The sequence below is a fragment of the Nothoprocta perdicaria genome, unplaced genomic scaffold (genome assembly GCF_003342845.1).
Source record: "Nothoprocta perdicaria isolate Ctin4 unplaced genomic scaffold, notPer1 scaffold_8, whole genome shotgun sequence".
Classification (NCBI taxonomy): domain Eukaryota; kingdom Metazoa; phylum Chordata; class Aves; order Tinamiformes; family Tinamidae; genus Nothoprocta; species Nothoprocta perdicaria.
Genome location: NW_020456087.1, coordinates 9,470,331 through 9,494,921, shown reverse-complemented (window position 1 = coordinate 9,494,921; position 24,591 = coordinate 9,470,331). Strand labels below are relative to the sequence as shown.

Here is a 24,591-nt window from a genome sequence, read left to right as displayed (position 1 = left end):
CCAAAAATCATCCTGAGAATTCTCCCTGCTTGGATCTGGAGGGGTGATGGCTTTTGCTGGAACTGCACATGAGATAATAAAAGCTATGTTCAGTTATTAGCGCTTCAGTTTAGACAAGCGAAATCTGTCTTTTCTCATCTTTCAGATATCTCGTTCACCATTCAGCAATGATCATTCATGCTCTGCCATCAATAATTGGATAGAAAAGAGCCAAACTCTGGGTTTCATTTTTGATCTCTGAGCGGACAAAAAGTGATGGAAAATACTTTCTGCAAATAACAGGAAATTTCACACGGAAGCAACAGCCCAAATGTTACACAAATGTCCGTGATTTGCATAGAATCACGTGCTTTAAAGCATCTGCTAAGCCATATGCATGGGTTTGCATTGTGGCAGTTCCCTAAACACCATCCAAACTGCAGGTTAACATTCACCCCAGTCAGCGGAAGCACTCGCACAGAAAGCAGCCTGGTTTGCTTGACAGAACTTTAGAGCTACGCTCTCATTTGAGCAGCAGGAAGCTCTGCCCTGTACCCTTCATGGGCCTGCAGCCTCTCGGGGCTGAGCGAGCCCTACAAATCTAAGCCAGTTGCCATACTCTGGCGGAGGTACATACGCATTCAGTCAACTTTGCAATTTGTGCATCTGAAATGAACTGTTGGGGAAACGAAGAATATGCATTATTAGTGCTAAGGTTGAGTACCCCTGCTGCTCACAGCCAAAGTCCTGCTGCTGCACTTCAGAGCATTTTGCTTTGCTACGGACCCCTGGTTAACACTTTCTAAGCATTTCAGCCTGCACTCCAGTCACTTTGCAGATTGCACTGAATGCAGATTTGAGTTTATGGGTTCATAAAAGTGTGCATTAGCACAACAATTCTTCTCCAGCCTATTTGCAAAGCCCTTCCTCGAGTGACCTGTCCCTTCAGACAACCGGAATATTTCAGGTGAAGTGAAGTGCCGGGCAAGGCATTTTTCAGGGGCCAGAACTAGGGCTGTGGCCCCAGGAAGCAGCAAGGCCAGACAGCGGCGTAGGAATGGCTGGTCCTGAGAAAGCTGCCACCGGCTCCTCCTGGCAGCACGAGAAAGCGCGGAGGAACGAGCGCTAAGGGCTGCTCACGTAGCACGTGCATCTGAGCGCCCACAGCCCCCCACACTGCACAGCCCAGGGGTCTTCTCCGGCCCCATTCCACCATCCCATGTCCTCGGGCTGCCGAATACCTGGTAATTGGCCCCTTTTCCTGCTTGCCGCATATCGCTGCCGTGATCGACCCTATCTCTGCAGGGGGAGGGGCTGGCTGACCAAATGTCTTTAATTAAAAGAAAAAGGATCAGGTTTATTCCAGATAAGCAGGCAGGATTAAAATAGACAGAAAGACGAGACAAGGGGCAGCTGTCAGCACTCCAGCCAATCCAGCGCGATTATTAATAACGATAAGCGGGAGAAAAGGGAGAGTAAAAGGATAATGAAGTGGTCCTGAAAGTGACAGGAGATGGAGGCCGATAGCAGGGCCCGCAGCCCAGAGCGCCGGCGCCCCAGGGCAGCCGCCTCGCGGAGGGCACGGAGAGGTCCCAGCCCCTCAGGGCTGCCCCGGGAGCACGAGGGCGCCCGGATGCGGCAGGATGGCTCGGGATGCTCCCGGCCGCGCGCGGCCCAAGCACAGCCTGGTGGGTGTCGGGATGGCGAGTGCCCAACGCGAGAGGAGCTGCCGAAGCGGCGGCAGTGTCTCCTGCCCAGTGGGGCTCCTGCCGCACGGCCTTGCTCCTGGCGCACTCCCGTCCCTAGGGACTGTGTGGAAAAGTGACAGGATGTGGCCGGGGAGCAGCTGCTGGAGGTTGGCTGGGCCCAACCTGAACCAAGGCACGAATCCAGCAGGCTGGTGGGACTGAGCCCCCTGTCCACGGTGCCGTTGGTGGAAGTACAGGGCGGAAGGGAGTCCCTCCAGGGAACCTCTATGCAGGGAAGGAAATAGCAGCCTAACAGCAAAGTCAACCCCTGTCCCCTGGAGACACCCAAAAGTGGTGGGACACACAGAAGAAGGAGGAGTCAAAGAGCCTCCGAGCCTCCTGCAGAACATGTCAGAGCGCTGGGGAGAGGCATACTTGGCTGTGGGGGAAATTCAGGTTGTTTGGGGCAAACTGGATTCATTTCTATCCAAAATGGCTTCTTTACTGTTCAGCCATCTTTACCTTTCCCGAGCGCCCAGCATTTCTCCTTCTGCAGGATGCCTGAACACCAGACTGTGGCGTCCCCCAGGGAGCTGCGCTTAGTCGTGGTCCATGTCCTGCCGCACACTTGGCACAGGCAGGAGGCAGCGAGGCCGGGGAAGGCGAGGCCGGGGAAGGCGAGTGCCAGGGAACGGGAGCGCCGGGGAACGGGAGCGCCGCTGCCACTGCCTCGCCCTGCGCTCCCACCACGCCCGGCTGCCGCGGCAGATGCCGGGAGCATATGCCGGGAATTAATGCCGCGTTCCCCAGGATGCTCCCGCGTGGAGAACCGTGATGCCTTTCCAACTGATTAACATAGGAGCTCCCCCTGCCTCCCATCACTTTGTCACACTTAATAAAACAGCCAGCCAGAGTCCCTTTAAGAGGCTCCTGGCTGGCTCTTTAATGGAAAGTTGCTAGGTCTGGCTTTTTCTCAGCTTTTATTTTCTGTATTTTTTTTCCAGAGCTGCATATGTGGTCGCTGCCACAAGATCTCACTCAGTCTCCCACCAAACTGCCCTCCTGTAAGGCATCCTTGCCAGCAAAGTGACTCAGTGATGTATGAGCAGGCAAACAGCACATGGGATGCAGGGCTCTCTACACCGAGGTACTGTCTTCACACTGAAGATGGGAAATAGTTGGTGGGTACATGGTCTCCATGTCTGAATCCAGAGCTTGAGGTTCCTGGCTTCTAATCGTGGTTCTGCCCAGAGTCACAGTGTAGCTCTGTGCGCAGCCCTGCACCTCAGTGTCCCAACAAGCCACCCAGGATGGCTGTGCAGCCTTAGTCATGTGGGAACCATAGCGAGTTTCCCACTGAAAATGATAAAAAAACAGGATTATTGTCTATTCCATAGCTAGGCACAACCCCAAGGGCTTGTTCTAGTTCCTGAAGCAGGGTAGTGCTCTAAAGCTCTAAAAAACCCGTCAACACAACACACCACACACTACAGACACAACTTCAGGCTGCACAGACAAATTGGATTCACAGCTCACCCACTCTTGTGCTTGCAGCCAGAGCACCTTCAGCGTCTGTGGTCACTGAAAGCTAGTTGATTTGCACTGGGTCTCTGGGTGGGTTTATAAAATTACACATGACTACAAGGCCTCTCGTGCTTTTAAGCCTCGCTGAAGGACGAAGGGCCGTTTCATCTCTTTGTCTCATTTTTATTCCTGTTTATGTGGTTTTCTTGCTCCTCTTTTCAGCAAACTGGAGGCCAGTACATTGCTGGTAGAAGCATGTTCCAGCAATCCAAACTTCAGAGGGAGATACTGGCAATTTGTGTTGGGCCTCTCCTGCAGCTACTCAAGTTTGTCCTCAGGGTGCAGAAACAAGCAGATTTGCTTTATGCTCTATTCCCATTCCCTCTTCCCTTTACTGTTCTATTACAATGGCTTGCTGGTCTTCTCTAATTTATTGAACTGCCTTAGTTTATCAGTTTCTACTGGAAGAGGTTTTGGTTTGCTTTGTTTTCCTGGAAGGTAAGAAATATCCTAAGCACTCCTCGGCTCAAGACCATAGTGGTCACAGATAAGAAGATGCTGCCTTAGCTGGGAATTTTCTGTTCCTACAAAAACAAGTTTCTCCAGTCAAAAATTTCCCAATCTTTCTCTTGGAAAACAAAGTTTTCCGGTTACAAGGGGGATTTTTTATTTTTGCAGAACTTAGCATCTTCTCAAGACAGATCAACCTCGCCTTATTTTGGTGATCCCCACACTGGTGTGCAAGTGCTTCTCTTTTGCTGGTAGAACTGCTGGGCCTATCAAAGCTGAGCTGAAATTTGGCAGAGTATTAAATTCATAGTGAGTTACTTGACCTGTCCTACCCTAAGGGCACAAGTGAGAACATTAAACCATTAAACTCCATTAAACCAATGTTTAAACCATCAAACCAAAGAAGCACCTTCTGCCTAGCACCTGCACTGCCCTCCAGGAGCAGAACAAGATTCTCCAGTGAGCAAAGCTTTGAAGGAAGCTGGCTCAGAGCTCATCCTGCTGCCTCCTGCCAACAATGCCATTCTACAGGGACAGCGAAGTCACCATCTAATGGACCTCTTCTTGGACAAGGAGAGTGGGTTTCTTGGTTCCGAGAAAACACCCATCCAGGAGCTATCTTCTTTCAGAGCAGCGGGCTTCATTCTTTCACGTATGTGGCATAAACAGTATTTTCTTTGCAAACTACCTATTGCCTGAAGCTATCGCAGCTCAGGCTCTGATCTCATCTGATTGCAAAAGCCAAGCAGGGTTAGGTCTGGTCAGTACTTAGCTGGGAGACCTCCAGGGGAAAAAGAGGTGCTGTAAGAAATGGTGTTGGCAGTTTAATAGGTGATGCTGTTTCCTCTGAGTCAATACAGAGGTAACGTTCCAGAGGAGAGGTTAAAGTAGCAGGGGATGGCTGGAGGCGGGAGCAAAACCTTGCTGCTGGACGAGATTTAAAAATGGATATCCTGGCAACTTGTGGCATCTTGTGAGTAAGATGCTAATATTGATGTCCTAGGCAAAAAATAAAAAAATCCTACCAGTTCTGATAGCCATCACTGAAAACCACACTCATCCTACTCATTTGTGAGATGGTCCACGCTCAAAGGGCTGCATTTCAGGAGAAAAATGACTGACTGCTGCAGTTATTTGTAAAGGTGCTAGTGAAGTGGAAGTGACTGGTCATAAGAAAGTATTTTATTGTGCTTGGAATTCTAATCTCTTTCAAGAACAAAGATTCTGATTACAAAATACCCCAAACTCTTGAGCCAATTTTCCTATAAAGCTTATATTTATTTCCATGTCTGAAATAAATTTTCAAATACAAATATGTGAATAAAAAACTAAAGTGCTAAATTATTTACAGAGGATGTGTGGATGAGGAGATGGCTTGTGTGGCAGTGCTCTAGGGCAGACTGAGGTGGTCCTCTTTCTCAGACTGCCCCAGGTCCCATTCAGTCACTAGCTCTGAGGACACCTCTGTGAAGAGATGATCCCAATCCCAGCCGACATCATCCTAGGAAAAAAAAAAAAAAGACAAACATGCTGAAACTTCACTGGTGACACCCAGAAATCCCTGAATGCTGCAAAATACTCAGGCTGAAGAGCAAAGAGGCTAGATGGTAGTTGGCCTTTCCAGGGCAGGGTCTCCAGGTCTCAGAGTCTCATGGCAGCAATACAAACCCTACAGAGAACAAAACTTGAATCTCTGCCACAGTTTAAAGATTTGGACATAATTATTCATGTTCCCAAAGCCAATAAAGAAAAGGGTTTTTTTGATATCCATTAATCTTATATACTCACCTGCAAAGCAGAAGGAAGACCCATAAAAACCTTCTAATTTCTACCCTTCTATTGAGGCATCTGTAATTCTGAGCTGCAAGAATCCTTTGCTTCCAGTCCGAAGTTCATACCTGCCCAGCTGCACTGAGATTTTTCTGACCTGCTTTACAATATTCCTCTGCCTTAACCCCAAAGCCTTTTGCTTTTGTCCTTCTGTACCACCCTGCAGAAGCACCTGGAGCTAATGGTAGCTATCAAAAGCCAACAGATGACAGAGCACTGTTTCTGCACTGATCTGTGTCAGCTAGGCCCTTCACAACCTCCTTACTTGCTCTTTCACACAGAAGGGAGCCAGTCAGACTGATGCCATTCTCTCAACCACAGACAACCTATAAACACTATAAAATAAGGTGCTAGGGAAATAAGACCTCCCTCAACTCATCAAGGTCCTCTTCACAGGCTTCTCCTCATCTGTGGCTCCTCCACCCCATGGACAAGAGTCTATGTTCCAAACACAGGCTGAGAAACACAAGCAGCTTATCAGTGTTTCCCCACAAGAAAGACTCACCTCTCGTAGTTCCTGCTCTGGAGCCAACACTTTGGTGAGAAGCTTCAGGTCAACCTCTCCATCCTGTGAACACACAAACAACCATGATCTTCCTTCAACAGGCCAGGCAGAGAATGGATGTTGTTATTTCACCAGGAAGGTGTTGCTAGAGATACAGACACTGTTTAGTCTCATAAGGGGCAGATGACTTGCCCAGGACAGAAGCAGGAGGCTCATCTGAGCAAAAGATGTTATACCCATATGATTTATAGGCACAAACAAGTATGCAGAGAGGAACAGGTGTGCAGACAGACTAGAAGATGTCGGGATAATAGCACTATGTGGTTCTGGAGCTGAAAATCACTTTTAAGGATGATGGGAGACCAGAAGGAGAGCAAGTAGCATCAGTCATCCCACAAGCAAGCACCACTTACCAGAGTCTGAAAGGCTGCATACTTCATAAGATCTTTGTCCAGGTCATGGTAAGTCAGCACTCTGTTCACCTGGACACTATAACCAGGAAGAGGAAAGACACAAACCTTGATAAGTGCAGGAGTACATCTGAGAAGAGCAGGAGTTTGGGGACACCCATCTTGAGTGTCCATTTCACCTCAAGAGGCCTGATACAGGAGTGCATCTCATTCAACAAACAGTCATTGACACATTGACACATCAATGTGTGACATGTCCTGCACAGGCAAAAAAAAAAAAAAAAAAGGAAAAAGCTTCTTGCTGCTATAGAGGGACAACTGACTCACTTGAAGAAACCAGCACTCCAGGTAGAATAACCGCAAAACAGCTTCAAGGGCCAGGAAATAATTAAAAAAAAAATAAAGAGCATGTGGTAAACAGGCCAAGAGCCCCACCTCAGTAAGCATTCACAGCCAGCACCTAACAGCCCAAATCACTCTCCTAGCTTGAAAGAAAAGCAGGCTCTGATAGCCCTGCAAGCAAAAAAAATAGTAGGGAATTTGTGATTTCCATGTCTGAGTGGGTCACAGCTATCAAACACAACTTCTTAAAAGGTAGCCTTCAAAGGGGGACGGATTGGTATCACACTGTTACGCCATCTTTCACTCTGCAGGTGATGTAATACTACAGAAAAAGACCTATATTAATTTCATTTCTGTTTATGCTTGTCCATGAAAACTACCTATCATTTCCATTGCAGAGGAACAATGGATAAAGGAATAATGGATGGGATTATTAAAAAAAAAAAAAAAAAGAGAGAGAAAACAGAAATGAGCTCTGGTGAGAAACAAAGTAATTTTTAATTTACTACCATAAAGTGTAATTTATTTTTGTTAACAGCTATTCAATGACAATGCCTAATTCATACTTATGAGAGAGATCCGTAGTCTGGACTAAGATACTCTATCTCTCCAAAAAACAGTTGAGAGAAATCCCAGTTTGTGATCTTGGCAACAGGCCCAACAGGGGAGAGAAGACATTCCTGACTCTTTTAAAATAAAGCCTCCAAGTATTTCATTTTTTAAAGTTTGGTAGTCTCCTTTGAGCTAGCCCCAAGACTGCTCTGATAATTCCTTCAAAGAACAGGATTGTACTTTGCAAATTAACTAGGCAGTTGAGTAAGGAGGACATCCTGTGGAGGGCAAAGCAGCCTTTGACCATGAAATCAAAGTGTGTGTGTGTGTGTGTGTGACAATATATGTGTACTGGAGGCATTGGAGGTTATACAGGCAACCTTAAATCAAGCACTTCTTAGCTTTTGAGAGTTTGATTTTGCAAACATCAAATGTGTTTTTCTAATGCAGTTTTTTTGCACATAGAGAGGCAGTGTGCAGTAATTGCCTTCCCTGTGTAACAGGAAACAAGTTTGGACTGTTTGGCTTGGAGCCTCACTTCACAACACAAACATCAAATGCTGCTGAATGGGACAGTCACTGACATCCACTGAGCACAGGGTAAGATGGAGTTTAATTTAAGAGCCATTTCACATTTCACGCTGCCAATGAGAGCCCCAAGAGCAGCTGGTACTGCTCTTACCTGGGTGGAGCTGCCACTTGCATGGCCAGATCTTCCTCCTGGACTTCCTCCAAGTCAGGGATCACAGGAATGTCTGCAACAGGAGAAGGCAGCAGCAGTAAGTGAGGAGTGTTGTCCTCTCACTAGAGATAAAGGTTTCCATGCTTCATAGATGCAAAATAGACTGTTCCTCTTCACAGGAAAATACAGCAGGTTTATACAGCAATGATTAAAGCATATTGTTTAATATTAAAATAAGGCAATAAAACTTTGCAGCTTGGGGTCAAAAGTTATCTGACAGAAGGAGTAAATTAGTATTGGACAGGGCTCAATAGCCATGGACTGTGCATTCAAACACAATCTTGAAAGAAAGAAACTGCACTGAAACCTGCTGCCTACTACTTACCATCATCCTAATACGGGGTAAGAATTTGCTTCCTGTGACATATATTATCACTTGCTCAGTCCAGTCATCTGGACTGTTAAATGCAGAAAGGGACAGAAACGGGGAAAAGTTTAAGCTATAGAACTAGATGTTGAAGGAGCTGCTGTGTGGGTCTCAGACTGCAGAAATTTGTGACCTTTCTGGTAGCTGAGGACAGAAATGCTGCTGGTCTGGCAAATACAAAGATTGGGGACGATACATCTGTTTGGAATGTCATAAATCCTGTCATGATTTCCAATGTGAACATGGGATGGCTGACACAGGACACATGTACTCCCTGGGTGTTTCCAGTACATAGACTAAACCTACCCTGCTTGAAAAGAAAGCAAGAGGAGAAAGGAGGCAAGGAGAAAAAAATCTTGGGTGCCCACTGAGTCCTGCTAGAAGACCAAGGCTCAGAGAAAATGGGACAAGGTCCTGATAAGACAAAGTCCCGTGTCCCTTGGCAGACAGCTGGAGATGATGGGAATAAAAAGGGAGAGAGCAAAGGAAGGCAAAGGAACAAAGCAGGAGAGAACGTGCACAGAGCAGCTTTACTGAAATCCACACAGCTCTCCAGAGCCGTGAACCCTCAAACTGAGGAGAAGTGGGTGGCTCAGCTCTGAGGGCAGGTTTCCCTCGCGCAGCGTCCGGACAAGCCGGTCCCGGGTGCTCCTGGCTCTGTCAGGCCATGTTCCCAGGCGCCTCAGCTGGTGCCTGGCCTTGACTGTGCCCAGTTCTGCTGCCCGGCCTGAGAGGGATATTGAGGGGCTGGGGAGATGCTCCCGCTGTGGCGCTCAGGGCCTGGACAGTGTCGTCCTGGAAAGGCTCCTCCTGCAGCTGCCCATCAGAGCTGCGCAGGATCCAGCTGCCCTTCCTTGCTCCAAGGCCACCCCAGGCACCATCTCCAGTGCACCAGGAGCCTTCACCCGGCTGCAGTGGGGCAGGGGCCGGGTGGCCTCGGCCAGGGGCCGTTCAGAGCTGGCCACACAGTGGGACTTGTCACTAGCAGGCTGAGCAGGCCGGAGGCTGCAGCGAGAGCCAGGCCACCACAAAGGCAGCGAGAGCCGGGCCGCTCGCGGCAGCGCTCTGCCTTCCAGCTCCCCGGCCACCCGAGGAACAGCCTGGCTAGATTTTTGTTAATTTTCTTTTTGATCTGGGAAAAAAATGCACACTTTGGGCCCAGATCAATGATGTACCTTTTACTTTGCAGGTTCCCAGGGAGCCCTACAAATAGCATCCTGCTGCTTGGACTTACCAGCACTGACTTTATCTCACTGCCATTGAATTCCATGGAGACATTCCCAAACCCCTTGCAGAACATTACCTCTACTCTGTATTAGCAAAACAGAGACTATCACGTAGAAATTCTCTCCAAAAGAAACTCAAGGCTCTGGTATTTTATAGGAGCTTTGAAACTATTTCAGACAGAAGAGCTGGAAATGCTCTGGGGGCTCCTGGCAGCCCCTCCAACAAAGGCCAGTGCCTGATTGTTCTTACTGCAAAGTGTGGATAATTTTGTCCATTTCTAGGCAATGCCCTTTAGGACTGTGAGAGACTGACGGGAAGCAGAACAAAAATATCCCAAATTTTAAGAAAATATAAGGTCCCCAGGCTGACTGCTATCAGCGACAAGTCAGCCCTGAAATATTTGGTTCTTTATTTCACTTGTTACTCATAATTTCTTCTCCCTCCTGCCAATTCCCATGATGCCATAACTTCATAATGTCCCTTTCTCTTCTTTTTGCATCCTTTGAAAATTTGGAAGGTGTCTGAGCTTTCCCATTACGAACAGGTAGCCAACCCTTCCCCTCAGTAAGACCCTCCAGCCCCCTAATCATTTTTGTTGCTCTTTTTAGAGCTTACATCCTTTTTTTTTCCAGTAAGCTGTGCTCACACTGCCAAGCCATGGCACTATGTCAGCTGCAGGGAGATGAACCACATGGGCTGCAGTGTTGCAAGAACGTCGGCATCTGCTTTCCTTTCAATATTGCCATGAGCTGCAGGGAGACTACTTACATGAAATGCTAATACTTGCAGAAATGTTCACAGGACCACGTCCTCGCAGTCCCACCTTGCAGCACGCAGAACATACAGCTGGAAATTGTTTTAATTTCATCTATCAGCATTACTTTACAGCCTCCTATTCTGTGTACTGCGCCTCTGCTCCATGACCTGCTTTTCTCCCTCCTATTGGACTGTGTGGCTTTCAGATCATTCCTCATCACACTGATAAGCCTGTGTTTTTGATGCCGCAACCCGATGTATTCTTATTGCTCTGGTCCTAATTTCTGAATTCAGGTCTTCATAAGTAACTGTAAGAAATAAATAAAATTCTGAAATAAAAATATTCTGAAATACTTCATAATGTACTTACTTATATGTTACGGAGTTCCCTATGTGCAAAAGGAAACACCTTTACAGAGACCAGGACAACCAGTGAAGTGAAAAAAATGGTCTGAGCGTTACAAAAATTAAGATGCTTTTCAGCTGAACAGAAGGGGTATATTTAAAACCTGGAAACAAAAGTGATTCTCTGCAATCTAGCTTTAGCTTCCTTCCTTCCTTCCTCAGCTGCATTTTGGAAAATAGAGCCTATATTGAATTAACATCAACCAGTGTCAATCAAATACTGCATGCAAATCTTCAAAGCAAAGTGAATACCTTAATGCTTCAGCATTTCTTCTCCCATTTTCACATCCTCCCCTCCAGTCTTCAACAAGGAGAATAAAACAGTGATGATGATAATAGCAAGAGTAGTAACAAACATTAAATAAAACTCGAACAAACTAAAAAACCATAAAAAGGGAACAAATGGGGTACAGAAAACACCCTTCCAACTTGGGTCTCTTGGCAGACCTCGGAGCATTGTACAGCAGATTTCTGCAAGCAGTGCAGCCCCCTCAGCCAGTCTCTGCTATAAAGTATTCCTCTAAATCTCCATTTCACATGGCAGGTAACATTCCCAGAGTGAGTGCTCCTAAACCCAGCACTCGCCCTCCCCCTGGCAGAGAATATCCCACTTTCAGACGGCTGAAGGGAAGAGGGAATGGGTAGACACACACGTCAGGTCGTGTTTTTCAAGCAGATAGGAGAACAGATGAGTATATACAATGGAAGATGTAAAATGGAGAGGATGTAAAAAGTCAGCGCGTGCTGTGACCTTACGAGGCTTCCCTCTATTGCCCGTGATGATGAGGAAGGAAGAGTAACACCAAGCACTTCCCCACTGCTTCCTTGGCCCCAGTCAGCCCAGAAAGGCACTGGCTTCCTAAACTGCATATGGCAGAGATGGAAAGCACTGAGGGAGCACCACGTGCTGGGTGACCTTTGCAGACTCTCTGCAGTCCCCAGGATCACGACGGAGAACAGAGAACGATCAAAGAATGAGACCGAACTGAGTGATTATGCACCATCTATGCACTCATTCACAATAGCTGCAGTGGGATGGGAGACAGGAGTACCAAGTGCTGACAAACAGGAGAGCTGTGATGTACTGCACCAGACCCACTGCCCCACAACAGCTAAGTGCCAGCATATAATTAAGAACAGTAATTCTAATACAAGAGTTGGACTGAGGTAGGCAATGGTCACACACAAAAACAGTTTCATGGCAGAGTCAGGGCAGGACACGGAATAAGGGAGAAGTGTGTGGATGGCAGGAGGAAAGGATGGGGAGGGAAGGCACACCGTGACCTGTGCTACCATCTCGGTAGCTACGTAACAAGGAACAGCAGTTCTTAAGTGACAAACGAAGCAGGGCTTTATGTGGTGGTGTCAGACTGCATGCAGGGACCACTGCGACCATCCTTTCTGCCTCTTAGCCAAAGGGCTGGCTGACATGTGAGAGAGCTGTGGAAAGAGGCAGCAGGTAAAAGAACCTGCACCACCTCACAGTCTAACTGCTCCTGCAGGTTGCTCCATTGCACTTCCTCTCCCAGGTAGAGCTGATTCTTGATTTAATATTATTTGTATTACAGCAACACCTACAGGCTGGGTCCCTTGCAATGCTGCAAGCTCACTGTAAGATATGGTCCTAGCCCCAGAGAACTCACAAGCTCTGTTAGAGACAAGAAAGCACAATTCGTGGGGGGGGAGACACAAACTGTTCAAGGTCAGACACTGAATCATTAACTGAACTGCATCTAGAAACCACCTCCTAGGCCAGGTCTACACTTTTTCAGCAATGCAGCTGTTAACTTTTCACTGAGCAGCCTTAAGAATCACTAAGTCAAAGCCCCGACACTCAAAAGAGCAATTCCTCTGCCCTTAGGCTGATTCACTTTCCCTAAGCAAGCAAGTTTCAATGAGCAGCTCAGAACCAGCCCTCTTGCAGTGAGGACTTTGTTCTCCTCCCTGTCTGTACACCACAATGTTCAGAAAACACAAAGAGCAGGGGGGCTTCTGGGGTTAACAGTCCCCTACTAAACAGGCATAAGAATAAAACTTTAAGTAGCAGGCTTATAAAATGTAACACTGGCATAATTACAATTTCTCTGCTGCTGCAAAACTTTGTTTTACTGAATGCTGTTACCTTCCGCATCACGTTTGGGGAATTTTAAACAGGCAAATGGAAGAAGGTCTGATTGAAGATGAAGTTAAGTGAAAGAAATTGGTCTCATTTAGCACATGACAGGATTCATCTGTGTTCCCAAGTCCACTGAGGTAGCATCATGGGCGTTTCATATTCATGAGCTGCTGCGACACTGTGTCCCCTCATTTACAAAGCACCGTGTTCAGCAAATTCCATCCCTGTGGACACTCCGTGCATTTCATGGTCTTGTCAGAAAGACATCAAACACTTCAGTAACCAAATACCAGAAAATGGCTTTAATTAGCGCATCTCAATGCAATAAATATTTTTTTCTCTAAGTGCAAAAAAGGAGAATTAACAAAAAAAAAAAAAGAAAAAAGTGGAAAGCAACAGGCAAAAAAAAAATCTTCAAAAACATAAGGAACAAGGGACGTGGACAGCTTCTGCTGAACACACAAACAAGCTTGAAGCCTCTTGGAAGCTTTCTCATGAGAGCAGCAGGCAAATGGGGAGGATAAAGCACACTCCTTTGGATGCTTGGACATTAATTTCACAGGGCTATCTTTCTCTGACTGAAAAGCCCTAGTGACAGGCTGATGCTGAGCAAGGCACCTGCCACATCAGCCAGCAGAGAGGATGGAAACAGTGAGGTGGAGAGCAGGCAGCACTAGAGCTGCCAGGGCACTGCCTTGAAAGCCCAGATAAGCTGAAGATAACCAGGGGCCAGGACCCAAAGCATCCCTTTAGGAAGTGAACGGTAACAGCAAATGCAGGCAAAATGGTTGGAAAAGTCACCCCATGGGCAAGTGCCACAGGACCTAGGGGAGGTTATACTGAAGGAAAAACAGATTAAATCTTTTTTTTCTTCAGCCACCCAACCTCTGATGATATTTTCAGTTAGAGAGGAGGCTGGCTGGGAGGCTGGGTGGTCCATGAGACACCCTACACGTCGTGACCACGTTGTGCTTGGCATGGTAGGGCCTGCTCCTCACCTGAGCGCTTGGTGGGCACAGGAGTCAGACTCCTTTGCTGCAGCTCCAGGGCTGCTGTGGACACAAAGGACTTGATGAGCTTCAACTCCTGGGAAGCCTGAAGAGAGACACAGCACTGCAGCCAGGGCCAGGACAGCCGTGTGTGATCAGCCACTGGCCTCCCTGCAGGGATTCAATAGGCAGTACCTAGCCTTGTATTGTGCAAGAAGACAGATCAGATGCTAACAGCTCTAAAGAGGAGGAACCTTTAATACACAGGCTGTTCACCAGCAGGAGAAACAAGAAATACTGGAGCTCAAGTTTAGGAACTAGAATCCAACGTATTCCTGATTTAACCACCATCTACAGCAGCCACACACTTACCAGCCTTACCAAGAGACCACTGCACCTGCCTTACTTCTCAGTAGCATCTGTTTGCCTCTTTTCAAAGGCAGGCTTGCCTGCTCTCCTGGAGTCTTCCCCTGCAGAAAGACATTCAGGAGGTGGTGGGGCAGCAGATGAGAAAGCACGAAGTGCCCAGGGAGGGTCTGGGGAGCTCAGAAACACAAAACCCTCCCCAATAACTCTGGAGATGAGTGATTTTGCATGAGAGTGCTAGTGCGACAGGGGCAGAGGCTTTCAGAATGCTCCCGTGGAAGGATGTTCGGGAGCAGGCGTATCTGATTCTATTTCATCCTCTTCATGTTACGCTGGAAAAACAAGACAAACTACATTTCTTTTATGCTAAATCCTTAGGTTTTTTTTTTATTTTTTCTTATATATATTTATTAAAAAATGCCTCTTTGATCGGCAGCACCCATGACATTTCCCCATCCAGCAGCTCCTCAGAAGCCTCCCTCCCTCCGCACAAGGCCACCGCTGCTGACAGCCAGCCGGGTTTGATCAGAGCCACTCAGAATCGGATTTTCATAAGACAGATGAGGAATCTTACTGCTGCTCTCTCTCGGATCAGATGAGAAACTGAGGGGGAGGGGGGACGGCTCCTGGGGGAACGACACTACAATCAAGGGCTGCGCGGTTCTCTCTCTGTCCCTCCACTGCTGCAATTTTCAAAGGATTTTGCCACAGGCACTTTTAAATGATGGTGTCTCAATTCTGTAATCATCTTTCAAGAGCTTTTTCTTAAAGGGTATTTTAGGTAAACCTAGTCCGTCAACTACACTTATGGACTCAGCAATCACCAGCCCAATATAACTGTGTATCTAACATACCGCAGAATTTAGTGACAGAAAACGCATATCCAGACTATAATATCAAACCCCCCAAAAGTTGTGCTTGCTGTTTTGCTGTTAAACTCTCCACTACCCTTTGGTCAGTGGTCAGCTACTCAAAATCCTTGGGACTTACTCTCTGCTCGTCCTCTTCTCCCGTGGCTGTCAGGAGGGAAAGCTCCTCAGACCCAAGAGGCGCCGGGTCGCCCGTCAGCGCCCACACGCAGCGTTCACGCTGGCCCGCACGAGCAGCACAGTGAAGCAGCCTGCTCTGACTCTGCCTTTCACTGACCTTGTGCAGAGACACCAGGTAGAGCCTTCCTGGCGCAGCCAAGGCAGGACTCCGGTGCACTGAAGGATCCCCCAGTGACACACAGGGACAAGGACACACAAAGTCACAATGCAAAATCCAAGAAGCCCAGCAGCCACCATCTCTGTGCCACACATCCTTCTCTTTACCCCAATTCATACAACTTCTCAAACATCAGATTTTTCACTCTGTCTCCATTTCAATGCTGCTTGGCACATTTGTGCAATCTAGCTCCCTGCAAATCATGTTCCCACTCTCTCCCTGCCCTTGGAATTATCCACTGTCCCTCTCCCTGAACTTCCCTGCTAGTTCCCCATCTCCCACCATTCTGCCCAGTGCTCAGCCATTACAGCTCTAATGCCCCATCACAAATTCCTTGCAGCTCACAGCCTCTGGGAACCCACCAGCACTTGGTGTGTCCCGTAAAAGAGCAACTCAGCAGCAAAGCAACTCAAACTCTATCCAAAATGATACAGCCAACCCTAACCTGCAAAGTGCGGTATTCAGAATTCTTTTTTCAGCATTTTCACCACTGCTGCCTACTTGCAGGCAGCTCAGGAAGGGTATTTTATAGCTATGAAATCCTAGTGCTGGATATCCTGTAAAATCCAGCCCCCACCTGACTGGCACACACCAGTCCACAGCAGACACATGGACCACTGCACATGCCCACTTAATTTTTATTTTTTTTCTCTCCCAAGCAAGCAATATTAACCTACATTGGAGCTTTAAAATATTTCCTATGACTCCTATTGTGCACAGAGCCTGGACTCCTGTCCTGTTCAGATGCAGAGGAGCTGCCTGTACACCCCAGAAGGGTAAGAAGCCCTTCTAAAGGCTTGACATTGCACAGAGAGATCCTATCCTCAGTTCTGCTTCCTCAAGGAGGCTTCCCAGCAGGCAGGAAGGGGGTTGCCTTGAGGGCACAGATCTAGTGTCTGTCTCCTGGCAGCTTCCCTCACCTGCAGGTCAGGTTTGGGTTGTCTGTGCAGCAGAGTCAGGCTTTCATTTCAGTCAGCTCTCTCATTCACACACACTGCTGGCTTTAAAATAACAAGCTGTTGTTCCCACAGACAGCAAATCACACATGTCACATCCCCATCCTCCAGGAAAAGCCCCAGTTCCAAGGGCTATGCATTCCCGGAGGAAACAGAGGGAAGGTGGAAAGGACTTTGGAAGATGAGGGAGCAGATCATAGTGGAAGGATAACTGGAAAAGAAGTGGCCAGAGAAATGCCAGGGAACTGGAAAAGAGATGACAATCTTATCTAAGAAGTCCCCACTACTTCTTGGAAAATACTCCCCCCGCTACCTTTCCCCTCAACACACAAACTACTTCCCCACTACTTGGGAAAAAAAGTCCAAGGGCAGCGAGACAAAGAGACAGGAGTCTCCGGGAGCACAACTTGGCCAAACAACAAGCAGGCAACACAGAGGAAACCTTCGCCCCAAAAGATCAAGCAAGTTTCCTGGTGGGGAAACAGAACAAGAACAGAATTCCCAGCTCTAAAAGCAGAGCAAGAGATTCCTTAACCAACAGCAGCCAGCCCTTTCTAGGCACGTGTCAGAAAGACACACAAAAGGAGTAACAGCGAATGAAATACCTAAGTAAAGTAATGAGAGACTCTGCTATCCTGCTAGAGAGAGAAAAACAAAGGGAGAGGGAGGCTTCCAGTTTGAATTAAGCCACCCTGCCCTGCTGCATTGGCACAGCAGATAGTAGTCTGCACCTGGGGAAGCTCCTTGTTGCTACAGAAAGGAAGACATTGCTCTGCAGATAGCACTTTTTTAATTCCACAGATAGCCTCACATCTCATGCAGCTTCCCTGCTGCACACGCTCAGCCACCACTGCCCATTTCCCCTGTTGACATGGACAGAAAATTGAGCAATTACCCTGGAACTCTTCTCTTTCAGATTGCCCAGATTGCTACACACACAGCATTAAGCCCCCAATTGCCCCTGGCCAAAAGTGACTCAACTAGGGCTGTCCTTTAGGAATTAAACATTTTTTTTTGTTGCCGAGGAAGGTTTATTATTCCTTAAATTGTGATGTATTAAATCCTGTTAAAGCAGGTTTCCTATGGTGCAGAGAATCATCGCTCCAAGGTTCATTTGGACACAGAGGAACTAGCAGCAGGACAGTATCCATTTGCTGGGCCCACGCACGAGTAGGTACTAGAGTGTATATATGAGGATGGGCACTGAGCTCACAGCAGATATCACAAGAGGCCTCAGCATTCATCAGCTGGATGCAACAGAACCACAGCTGAAAAAAGTGAGCATTTCTTTAAAAAGTCCTTCCAACTTGGAGCTTTGTAAGAGCAAATGATGGTTTCTGTTGAACACATCACTTCCTTATAACTCAAAACTAGCTGCTCTTTAAAGTGGTCCTGAACTAGCCTCTATGAAGAAAAGAGATTAGAGAGAAAGAATTCTGAGCCCAGCCTGAGACAAGGTACTCCATCACTAGCACTTCAATGGTTTTAATCACAGAGTATGGATGATTTGCACCTTCTGGGCTTCCCTGGGCAAATATAAAGAATGGTTAAAATTCAGATGGTTCCATGGGCATCCTCATGTCTTGTCCATCCTCTCACCATCTCCCATATCGCTTTGGGCTTCCCACAAAGCCCTTTCCTCAGCCTGAGAAGCAACTGTCCTCCTGTCCCAAGCTCTCATAGAGATGAGACATCAGATGCTGTTTCACATTAAGGATGAATGGCCTGGGACAGTGACAGAGTTTTATTTCACTGCTGTAACAACACAGGATATCAAACCCAAAATGTCTCCACTTGGTTGTATAACCTCACCTCCATCCTCCCAGCGAGGAGACTTTTTTTCTTTAATCTTTCCTCCAAAGGACTCCAAATTCTGAACCTCCTCATGTTGGTGCCATATAAGTAATTACCACCGAGCACACTTTATGTGCACAAGGCTTTTTTTTAAGGGCGCACAGGATCATCTTTCAGTCTTCTCATGGAAAGGTCATGTGAGGGACAAACAATGTTAATGGAATCGTACAGGCAGCTTCCCAATAGGTTAAAGGAAGGCGATCCAAGCGCACTCGTTGACAGCAGCAATCATTAGACAACTGTGCCTGTTCATATTAAGGTGTACAAGCTAACACATTATGCAGCACAAAACGACCATGACCCCTCCTTGGGGAGCCACACACCAGTGTCTAGGGGTTTGTGTGTTCAGAATCTGAGCTGCTTTGTTGCAGATAAGGACACAAGCCCAGGTGCAGTTCTGTGCCAAGGAGGCCGATACAACTCAGTACAGCATGGTGCTCTGCCTTCTACACTGTGTTATTTATCTGAATTCTTGTGCTTATTCACTGAAGTAATTCTATTTGGGTTCAGGACTCTGTGCATCACTTTTCCTCTCTGCAATTGCTAAGCCTACATAGAGAACCCTTCTCTCAGTAGAAACATGACACAAGGACGCGATGTACTGCTTATTTAGACATTCTCCTTGAGCAAAATAGTTCCACAATCCAGTGTATTTGACTGTATCAGAAATTGTCTTGAAAAGAACTATAATAAGACTAGCGGTGTCTTTCTTTGCACATGCACACATAATTCAAAGTTGAATTTTGGTTTGTCAACAATCCCAAATCAACTGTTAACTGTAGGTTATCTTCAGGTAAATAAGTGAAATGCATTATGACTTACTATGCATTCATTCCACATTCTGTACAATTCTATTTAGGTATTTATTACCCAAGGTCTTGAAGCATTAAAAGTCACATGCTGCAAACATGTGGCAAGCATTTTTATTCCTGATTAGGAAAGAAAGTTATCATATTCTGAACACAAGACCAAAGTTCAACAAGAAGGACAGCACATATGTGAATAGTCAAGGAGCTGTTTAGAACAGACTATCAGACTCGGTGATATACACTGAAATTTAAGCCCAAGAAGCTTCCCAGGGGGGAAATTAAGTCTATTCCAAAGATGCCAATGCTATAAAGGTGCCACTTCTGGCAGTCATATGTTGCAATACTTAATCTGTCTGCACGACCCAAATAAGTCTTCTCTTTAGTCTCATTAACCATACTGATGTGTGAACCTTTGTGACTCCTGATAATTCTGTTGATGCTTGGTGATATTTTACAGATGCAACTTTATATTCACTCTAGAAAATTATTAGACCTTAAAAGTTGAGGTAGCTCCTAGAAATTTTAATGAGTTTCTGTGCTCACTAACCTTCTCTGTACTCTGGCTAGAGTTTGTCTAGAACTTCATACTTCGGATTTTTCCTGGTATTTCCCTTAGCTTATTTGACCTTAGAAGAGTAGCAGATACATACTATGAAGAAAACTGGAGCTATGTCAGAAGCCTGGCAGAACTGGAATGGGATAACTTACCATGTGTTTGTTTAGCATATGATCTTTGATCTTTCGTTAGGGCAAGCAGATTTTTAAAATGAAGAATTTCATGAAGTCTTTATCACCCTAAACCAAAAAAGAGTGAGACCTGGAGTACTTGGTGAGAACAGGATAAGGGGCCTCAGGAAGGCAGGGCAGGCACTTGTCCTGATGAGCAAAGACAATAGTGCTACCATACAATAGAAGATGGGCTTGACGTTGAGCTTGTTGCTGCCTAAGCAAGGGGACAGCAGTGCTTTCTTTCCCTGCTCTCAATCAGTTACTGGTCTTTTAGCTCTCTTCTTTCCCCCTGCACTATTCTTGTGGAGGTAATCACAAAGGAAAACATGTCCTCAAGCCCTTCCATCTTCCCAGAAATGCTTGATCATTCTATGTTAACAAAGAGCCAGACTTAGACCACAGGTGTCATGTTCTTATCCTCCTTACTTTACTCTCTCTTTCCCATCCAGCAGTTGGAGAGACAACAGCAGCGCCTGTTCCTGTGTTTGTTTACCCCAGAGCAGCCAGGGGGTAAACATTTCCTTGCCATTTCTTACAAGATGCATCTCTCCACTTTCCTGCAGCACTGCCAGACAGAAGGCAGGTTTAGCAGGTGGTACCTTACCTCCTCCATCATCTGATGCCTCCAGGCTCTGCTGCTTGAGACGGTGGCTGCAAGAAAACACAAAGAGAAAAAAATTTCAAAGACATGTCCAGAAAAGTTCTTTTTGGACAGCTCCTCTCCCCCCATAGCCCTCGTGGCCTGTTGAATTCCCAAATGTGCCCAGCCTGGAGACTTTCTCCTACACTCCTCGTTGCTGGGCTCAGCAGAAATCTCAGTTGAGACTGCTTAAACAAGACCTCTTGAACACTAGACAAGCACCTAAGCTTCTTTACACTGCTGCTGAGCAGGGCCTTGTATGAGCCTGGTAGGAAAGGGGGTGTTTTCCACTTTTTCCTTCTGCCATACACTGGGAACCTCAGAGTCACAGCCCTGCCACACTCCAGAACACATCACATGCACTCACGCTAATCTCTACACCCTTCCCAAATTTCAGATCTGAGTATACCGGTGTGCAGAGCCACATGTCCCTACTTCATGAGGTCAGATGGGAAAGTTGTTGAAGTCTATTTCGCCTTCCTTAATGGAGAACAGAAACTTACTCTTCTACTTCTTCTGCGTGCTTTCTTCCTGACCTGCAAAGCAAGGAAAGGGTTACAGAAAAAGAGAAAAAACACATCTGTCCTCGTAACACTCTCATTGTGCAAAACGGTTCTTAAACCCAAGCATGGTATAACACATTGCACCTTCAAAGATTGCTGAGTGCCATGGACTAAAACAGTGAACACTAAATCAGTGCATCAAAAAGCCCCTGAGTGCATCAGATTAAAGCAGAATTACTTGGGAGACAAGAGACAGCCAGGTCCAGAAACAGTGAGAGCCATACGTCCTATTTCCCTAGTTCCACAGATACTTTTCCATCCCTTCTGCCATGAGCCCTATCTGAGTACAGAGGTCAGCACGTGAGGAATGAAGAAGATGTTATGCTCTTTCCACCTGCTCCTGAGAGACCAGCAGGGCCTTCCTGGCCTGATCTTGCACAAGGATTACCTGTTCGCCTTTGTAGGTTAGGAGCTGGCCACCTGAGCTGGCCACGTTCAGGTCAGACACGCTGCCGCTGCAGTAAATCAGGGTTGATCTGGCTGAGTTAACAGGAGTTCATAATAATAACGTGGGGGGGAGGCGCTGGCAAATGGCTGCTCTCTCCCTCTCCACCCCAGCAAGCCCAGAAGTAATTCAGTTCCGATTAGGGACGCTTGTTCAATATTCAAAATGTAAAACATGGAGGTTGCTGAACCAGCACTTTGAAAAGTTAATTAAATGCCAGGTTTCTTTTTAGCAGATACTCCATCACTCGCTGATTGCTTTGGCCATTTTGCAGAATGAAGTTTCAACTCTGTGCGTTGGGAATAAATATTCTCCCCTCCCTGGAATCCAGGGTGGCATGAATAGGAATACACAGGGCTCTCATCCGCACGCGCTGTCCCGACACGCACCGTGAGGTAAGAGAAGCTGCTCCATCGCCTCACATCTTTCAAAGCACTTCCATGAGATGGGGCAGGCTTCTCCTCTCAGCTAGTCCCCATTCTAGCAGGCTACAGGCCTCACCTAGCTCCTGTCAGGACTCAATGTCTAGCCAGGAGGAGAAGAGAGCCCCTTGCCTGCCCTGTTCTCCCTGGAGCTAACGTCTGTGAGAAGCTAAAGATCAAACCAAGTCAGTGAATGGAGTCTACCAAAATGCACTGCCATGATCAGAACTGAAGCCACAGCAGTGACACCTGCACCTGAGCTTTGAGCTGCAGACTTCTGCTGCTCCTCACAAAAGGGAGGAGTGTAACGGAGGTGGGGAATCCAGGAGAGGGCACTTGCAATGAGGAGTAATTCTATCCTTCTCCCCTATTCTCCCCACTTCTATCCTTCTCCCCAGGAGTGCCAAGCACATGCAGCAAACCCTCACAGTACAAACGGGGAAAGGAAGGACTCCAAGGGACTCCCTCACTGGCTCACCCAGGAGATTCTGAATCCTAGAAGACAGAGATAAAAAAAAGACCAAGATTTATCCTATTTCAGCAGTCCCTCCTGCCTACACAGAACTGCTTCCCACACCCTGTCCTCAGAGCCTTGCCCTCTCAGAGCTGAAACATCTTCAACGATGGGCACTTCTAGCTCCTCCCTCAGGAGACAATCCTATAGCTTTGCACAGCGGGATAGTTTCCTGGAGGGTCACTCTAAACTCTTCTTGGCACAGTCCTCTTGATAATTGTCCATCCCAAGCAATCCTCTCTTTTACTCAATACTCCCACTCTTTGCATGCTTGCTCATCTCCTGTCCCCAGGCAGGAGTGAAATGCTCCACATGTTCACTTCCCAGGAGAAGGTCACTATCCCTGTAAGCAGTTTCTGTTTCTTTCTCCTGAGCTCCCTGTCCTCAAACACAACCAGGTAGCCCACAGGGAAGGCAATCATGTGTTAGTCCTAAAGGCAGAGACTATTTTACTCACGTTCCCAGTCTTAAAGCTTTCTCAGCTCTCTCGACACATTAGAAAAGGACTCACTGAGCATAATAGGAAAACATACACCATAGGAATTCAGCTTTGTGATCTAGGCAATCCCAAACCTTGACAACTTTGCCGGGATTCCCAATGGCCCTGGCTTAGGTTTAATTTTTTTCTCCTACTAACATCAGGCTTATTTTTGCGCTGATGAATAGCCACAAATCCTTTCACCTAGGAGCTGTCCATGGGAGACAAACCCATAATTTCTACAGATGAATTTGCCAGACAAGCTCTATGAAGCTTGTGGCTTTTTAGGAAACAACCTCAATCACACATTTCCAAACTCCTAAATGAAGGCTGAGAGCTACAAGTTCTGCTGGACAATCAACACATTTCTCAGTAAAGTGGAAAAAGGGGCTCTAGAAGATATAACAGCATTTTAGCAAGCTGTCTCTTGGCAGCTTGGCAGGATTGAGCAATTCAGACACGGGCACAGTAATCAATAATGGATGCGATTATTATTTACCTTTTGTAAGGTAGTAACTCTCAGTGTTCACAGATCAGGACTACCTGTTTTACTACCTGCAACATGTAACAAAAGGCTAGTTCACATCCCACCATGTGCACTATGGCTGGTGACTTGGTACAAAAAAGAAGTAGTGATAAGAGAGCAGGGGAGAAAATGTCACACTTGACAATTTTGTACAGTATTTGCATATGTCTACACAATTCTAGAAGAAGGTAGTTTCAGCATTCCCAAAACTATCCACAGCTACACTAAATAGTTTTAATTCATTATGAAATAGCTCCAGTAACTGAGCCATTAGGTTAAGACCTAACACCCTGCCTATCATTTCCTTCCCTTCGCTTACATCCAAAGTTTTCCTTTAATGTTTTTTCAATGACAATTACATTTTCACTTTGTTATAGTTTGGAAAATAAATACGATAGTTTTGGTTTGTTGCAGTCTGATCTTTTGTTTATTTGGAAAAATTCTAATCACATTACCTAAACCTGTCTAACCAAGTGACCCAGACAGAGAAGAGAAGCTCTGCACTCTGCTCTAAGGTGTAAAGATACCAGAATGCTAACAGAAAAAAAGTTTCAAAGAGACTCTTACAAGGTGCCCTAACTTGAACCCTGTTCATTAAGGGAGGGTACGGCATGGGGGTACCATTGCTTCAAAACTAGTCACCTGCTTGTCTCTTCGGCATGCAGTTGCTATGAAGTGTCATAAGGTTATGCTGTTTTAGTTCAGTGTTTAGTTCAGTAGTTCACTGCCAACTGCAACACGTTGAAACCAACATTTTATCCTTCATGACCATCAGGCCTGGATACCTAGCATCCTCCTCACCCACCACAACAGCTTTCCAGTGACCACTTAGAGGAGACATGGAAGAAACCAGCATGTAAACAGAAGGCAATATTAGTAGATGTCCACTGTGTCTCCCATGCCCTCAGCAGCTCCAAGGAATCCGCACTGCACTTGCTTGTCTGCTCCAGCTGAAGGCATAGCATAGAGAGGGCAACAAGAAGCATCTACAAAATGATGAGTTGTGTATGAACTACAGGTACATTTACACAAGAAAGGGCAGTCCGTAGCTTATCCTGGGACCAGTGATCAGGAATGCAATTGGTCTGATATATCATACACCAATTTTGCTCAACCAACCATACCTCTGCTCCTCTCATTT

At 46.6% G+C, this 24,591-nt stretch overlaps 1 protein-coding gene across 1 annotated transcript in view; it reads right to left on the bottom strand.

Moving 5' to 3' along the window:
* Nucleotides 1–5,024: 5,024 nt before the first annotated feature.
* Nucleotides 5,025–24,591, bottom strand: part of IFT43 (intraflagellar transport 43) — a 43,267-nt gene continuing 23,700 nt past the window's right edge. The window contains exons 4-9 of the mRNA XM_026051869.1: nucleotides 21,006–21,038; nucleotides 20,467–20,513; nucleotides 8,023–8,095; nucleotides 6,450–6,525; nucleotides 6,037–6,099; nucleotides 5,025–5,202 (exon numbers count right to left, since the gene is read on the bottom strand). Of these exons, the coding sequence (XP_025907654.1) occupies nucleotides 5,092–5,202; nucleotides 6,037–6,099; nucleotides 6,450–6,525; nucleotides 8,023–8,095; nucleotides 20,467–20,513; nucleotides 21,006–21,038 (403 nt within the window). The 3' untranslated portion in view covers nucleotides 5,025–5,091. The remainder of the gene's footprint in view (nucleotides 5,203–6,036; nucleotides 6,100–6,449; nucleotides 6,526–8,022; nucleotides 8,096–20,466; nucleotides 20,514–21,005; nucleotides 21,039–24,591) is intronic.